At 31.7% G+C, this 5,978-nt stretch overlaps 1 protein-coding gene across 1 annotated transcript in view; it reads left to right on the top strand.

Moving 5' to 3' along the window:
• LOC117112617 overlaps positions 1 to 2,865 on the top strand; it is a 26,971-nt gene extending 24,106 nt beyond the window's left edge. Inside the window, exons 6-7 of the mRNA XM_033255725.1 lie at positions 1,234 to 1,303; positions 2,745 to 2,865. Of these exons, the coding sequence (XP_033111616.1) occupies positions 1,234 to 1,303; positions 2,745 to 2,865 (191 nt within the window). The remainder of the gene's footprint in view (positions 1 to 1,233; positions 1,304 to 2,744) is intronic.
• Positions 2,866 to 5,978: the final 3,113 nt, after the last annotated feature.

Genomic DNA, 5,978 nt, shown 5'->3' with positions numbered 1-5,978 from the left:
TAAAAATTTTAACTATAATATATTTATTAGCTTTATCAAAAATCTTAAGATTAAGAAGACTCAACTGACTTGGATATTTATTTAGCACGCACCATATAGCAGTTCTGCCAAAAATTGCACGTTGTGAAAACCTAATCAAAATAAAGAAGAATTGCAGCTGCCCATAATGCACAAGGATTAATGTAAATCACCAGCATTCCAAGAAAACATAACCCCTTCGCTGACAGAGCTTTTTGAATTTGTGCAATGAAATTTTTGGATTTGCTTTCATAAAAACATGAAACATCCAGAGGATTAATATTTTCAGGGGTTTAACTTTCATATTTACCAAAAGAAAATGAAAACTCTCATGAACAAATGCCATAGAGCAAAATATACTGTATAACGTATTTTGCACTATTGTATATTCTGTAACATGATTAATTGATTGATTGATTTATTTAGATTTGATGTAAACCAACTTATGAGAGAATATAAAGTGAATAAAAGAGATGGAAGTCAAAAAAGAAACAAACATAGGCCTACAGTTTTAATTGCATTAATTTTCTTTTTTTTTCATTATATTTATATTATAAGTAATGATTATTTCAAATAAAACAACATCAACACCAAGATTGCTTTCAACAATATAACTTTATTATGCCTAATCAATGAACCAAGTGCCACATACAAGATATCCCCAAATGATATGTGAATCCCACCCTGATAAATTTGAAATAGATTACTTATTGAAAAAACATTTGAAACAAAGATGCTATTATGGGATGTTAAACTTAGATCAAATGTCCATAACAAAGTTTACTGCACCAGCTACCTTGGGCGACTACAATTTAAAAAAAAATATTGTGTTGGCCACACCTGACCGAACCAAAGTGTTCAAAATTAAGGGTCAGCATTTTAGTTTTTTTTTTTTGACTACAACGAAAAATATTTTCTTAATGAGCTAAAAATTTTGGAATAGGCTTATCTAGCGACGGCAGGCAATGCGATAGTGTTATGCGAGCGCTTTGATCTTCAATATAGATTTAAAAATTATCTTTGTTGTATTTTTATGTAGTTTTTACTTTTTAGGCATAAACACATTATCGGTTAAAAGGGAAAAAAAAACTTTTTCCTACCAACCTATCCATTTTTTGGATTTTCCCAAAACGTGGCCAAACACAAGAATTTTTTTTGTATGGCCTTATTGTTATTTTCATAATTGATAACTTTTGATAATATTTGATCTTACAGGTTGTCTTTTTGGTGATGACTTTTGGAATGTATACTTGGATTATTATGCAAATTACAAGAAACTTAAGAGGTACACTTTTTAGTTTTGTCAAAAGTGCAAATACTTAAGTGCTCCAGTTCACCCACTCCTGTCAGCTTGCATCTGTTGTTGGGTTAATCCTATCATTTGCTGAAAAAAGTCCTAAATTACTGAGATTTCGCCTCAAATTAAGGATCTTGAGGTTAAGTATAATTTATAGAAGTAGCTATTTTTAGTAAATAAATCAAACATAGAACTCTATTGAACTCAAAGTGCAACAACAGTTAGTATAGGTTAGTGACAGAGAGGTAAATTATCCTTGGAAGATCATTACTCTGAGATTTCGGATGGAAATGTTTCTGCTCTGAACATAGTTTAATTTTAATACAACAGTGGTACCAGGGGTCCCCAATCTTCCGCAAGTCGCAGGGCTCTCCAAGAAATCAGGAAGGACTCGTGCAAGCAAGCAAGAATCTCCTAGATATTTGCATGTTTTTACAAGTTTTTACTACTCTATTATCAAATATCTCCCTGAGGTCAGTGCCAGTGGGTATCACCATGTCCACAGCAATAATTATATAATTAGATGTGTTAAGAAAGATCATTTGAACAGATCTCCCAGATGTGGATTCTTCAACTTTTGGATCCCTGCTACACTTACTGATTCAGTATTATGATACAGTATTTACATTTTAAGTTTAATCTTTGCTAAAATCAGAAAACTCCACAAAATCTCATTCAAAACTTTGAATTTCTCTATTAAATTAATAACAATACAAAAAAAAAACTTCTAATGAGACATAAAATAAACAAATGCATTCTTAGTGATTAAATTGAAGTTAATCATAAGATGAAAAATTACGCAAAGTTTTAAAAAAAGTCTGCAGTGTTTATGCCCTAGTAATCCAAGGAGAGGTGATGGAGGAAGGGGAGTTTTATTGCTATTCCATGATTATTTATCCCACATAAGTTTCCAGTTCTAAATTCAAAGAAAAATAAACCAAAATTATTAACATCATTTCTAAAGACAGCTTTGTTTCATCATTGTTTATTATTCTACCAGCTAAGATTTCAAAGAAAAATGGAAATGTTTTGACAACAAAATAACATTCTTCCTGTCAATTCCAAGGATAATGGTTTGTGTGGTTCACCTCAAAGGTTTTTTTTCCATCTGGATTTTCATTAAAGCAAATGTTGGGGTGAGGTTGGTTCCTGATAGTTTACAATGTGTTGGCCTTAAATGATTTGTTAGAGCAAATCTTGAGATTAACTTGGCTATTTTTCCCATATCCATCAATTAGTTAAACCACAAATATTCTCACCCTGATTGAAAGAGTAGGTCATTGTAAACTGATCACTTTGAATTGTATTTGTATGAAAATAAACAAACTGATATATAATGTGTGAAATTTGAGGTCTGAGTAAGGTTTCCAATTAGTAATCTTCAGCAAAAAAAAAAAAATCGGTGATACTATCATTTTTTCGTTCACAGTCTTCTGCATCAAAAGACGGCCATGAGTCGCGAGTTTGTCTCGTTTTGTAAATCTCAACGTGGTGCTACTAGGCATTCTCTGGAATCATTGCTGCTTCTTCCGGTAAGTGGAACAATTTGATTCTTTATCTCTTTCCCCAGGGTTATTTATATTGACCATATCAAATGGAAGAATCCTTGCTCTTTTTCCGCACAAACATTTCCGCTAGAAGTAATGAAGTTGCATAAATTGTATTTTCTATATCGAGGATTATTACAATACACAGGATTGGTAACAGTGTTTCCATTTTGTACTAGAAGTCTATGACTAACATTCACATAACTTGCACTTATATATACTAGCCCTATGCACAAGTCTTAGAGCGTGTGTAAGACGTTGGACTTCTGATCGCGGGATCGGGAGTTCGAGACAGACGCTTGTCGCATTGCTTGTATCCTTAGGCAAGATATTTAAGTACGTTTACCTCTCTGCACCCAGGACTACAAGGGGGTGTCTGGTAGGTTCAGACACAACTGCGCTGATTACTAGCTGCAGTATTATGGAATTCTCCCCATACACGTGCTTGATCCAGTGACTGGGATAATAATGTGAAGACCTTTGTTTTAGGCATTAAGTACTATATAAGACTGACATATTATTATTATTATTATTATTACTTATCAATTGCTACAACTTGCCCTTTCTTGCCCAAACAATAAATTAATGTATGTTTGTTTGTGGTGGTATGTTAATTTTGTTCCTTACTAACTTAATTCATTAACATTTATTTGACAATTCTTTCATAATACAATAATTAAAGTGACCAAGGAACATGCAGAAGAAAAATTTAAAGCAAAAAAAATCAAAAATAGTTATAAAAATCAGTCAAGAATATCGATCAATAACTACCAAATAGAATTTGCATATTCACCGATGAAGGTGAAGTACGCTACATAAATTGTGAACACTAAAGTGATTCGAACTGTAAGCCGTAAGCTGTACCATTATGCCACAATTTGCAACTATTTAGTCTGATTATTACTGCTCCTTTGTGGATTTTGGTATTCCACTCCTTAAAATAACAGAGAATAATGCTTCAACTACAAAGAAATCTTACAGAATTTCTCAAAGAAAATCCTTCAACTTCCTCAAAAGGTGCAATTTAGAGTGTTGAGGGCAATACATGATTAATAGTTTGTGGTTGTACGTCTAAGGCACTTAATAATCAAGATAAATTATACAGAACGTTAATAGTTCCCTTGTATTACATTGCCTTTAGAGACAAACAGGATATGCTGCGAAATGTTGTCTTCGCTTTTAATGTCATCGTCATTGATGGTTAGCGGACGTTTTTGATGCGTAAGCTTATGACATAATTTTAATGGTATACGATATAAACAATCATTATATAGAATTTTAAGAGTTCTCTTGTTTAAAATTGCCTTTCTGAGACAAACTGATACACTGCGAAATGTTATCTTTGGTTTAATGTCATTGTTGTTGATGGTTGGCAGACATTTTTCTGTATAAGCTCTTAGGTCATTCGGTTATTGGTTACAATATGATCAATGATTTAACATTATTTTTATTTACTATTAAAGATTAATATTTCACCTGTTGAGGGATGCGGGGTTAGATTGCAGTAACTGAAGAAGGGAAGGGATGTTGATGGGAAAAATCATTTACTTAACATTATGCCAGGACATTTAGAATAAAAGGTCGCGCTTAAACAGATAGAGAAAGGGGATAGAAATTAAAGTGAATAAAATATATTAAAATAAATATTATATAAATATAAAACCACCCATTTATATAGATTACAGTATGTACAGTATTTCAGATCTTTAGTAATAGCAGAGCTGAAAAATACAGTTTACTAGTCCTAGCATGTGAAAGACACATCGTTATTGTATGCTCTTTCATGAATTAATCTGTGTGAAATACCAAAATATTAGCCTATTATAGGAATAATTACATTGTAGGCCTACTTGTCTGCTAAGTTGTTATTTTTTAGCAATAAGTTTTAAGTAGTACTTGTTTTTGTAGTGATTATTCATCAATATTTTTTATTTTTTTATATAATTTGAGGGTCTCTCTACCAAAATCAACTTGAGTTGCTTATACTCATCCAGAAATTGTTCTGTCGCCCTCGCCACATTTTGCAGGTTGTAATAAATAGCACATTATAACATAGTTTCCAGTACGCTCTAGAAAAACCTATCGCTTTGCAACAAATCATATGATGGATCTAGCCCCTGATTCTAAGGTTAGCACAAGTGTTAACAAAGTGTGAATCAGATAAATCACCATAGCCCACTTACTCATAGTTCAAGTTAAGCATGTTAAGATTTACTATTGTGGGATGACAGTGGATCGCTTTGACTCATACTCTGGGAAGGGGAGGTTTATGTTATAAGTTTCCATTCCACTTATTTTAGAGGGGGATGGGAAGTATCGGTGAGTTCTTTTGTGAAAGTTGTGAGTTAATAATAATAATAATAATAATAATAGATGGATTTATATAGGGCAAATAAACCAGATCTCTATGCACTTGAAGATGCGAGTTGAAAAATCAACTCTCCACTCGCATTTTCCAACCACGTAAAATGAACATAAAACAATTAACAATAGTAATGTCAATGTAATTAATTAAAATGATTTGCCTGTGACAAAAACCAAGAAAGAAAAAAAAAGAAATTCATATAACCCTTCATACCTAACAGTATGTAGTTTGTTTAATTAAGTGCTGTATATTTTCCTCTTCTTTTTTTTATTCTCTTTTATATTTCAGTTCACATCCAACAGCGGGGCCTACCACTTACTGAATGGAATAACATAAAACATAGTGAACAAAAAGGAACTGAATTACGATACACACACAAAAACAAATTTACGTTTAACTGTTCGAAAATAATTATAAGAAATGTCAATAGAATTATCTTCACCGACAAACAAATCATATAATTTAGGTATAAAACTAAGTTTTGTAGCATTAACTCAAGAAAATTGAATATTAAATAAGGAATTAACTGATAAACCAAAAAGGGGAAATGCGATCAGAACCAAATTTTAATTTAAGTACAGTATTATTAACATGTCTTAAAATTTAGGGTTTATATATTCAAACTTTATTTCAAAAATTACACTATACAAAATTCTGCAATTTCTGGCTGTTGCAGTCTTGTTACTTGAATATGTAGTTATGCTACTATATTCATCATATCATTTATCTCTTAAATTTGATTCTGTTGATT

The sequence above is a fragment of the Anneissia japonica genome, unplaced genomic scaffold (assembly GCF_011630105.1).
Source record: "Anneissia japonica isolate Jap-2015-1 unplaced genomic scaffold, ASM1163010v1 scaffold288116_len470923_cov172, whole genome shotgun sequence".
Classification (NCBI taxonomy): domain Eukaryota; kingdom Metazoa; phylum Echinodermata; class Crinoidea; order Comatulida; family Comatulidae; genus Anneissia; species Anneissia japonica.
Note: the sequence above shows the minus strand (reverse complement) of the source record. Positions and strands in the feature narration are given on the sequence as shown.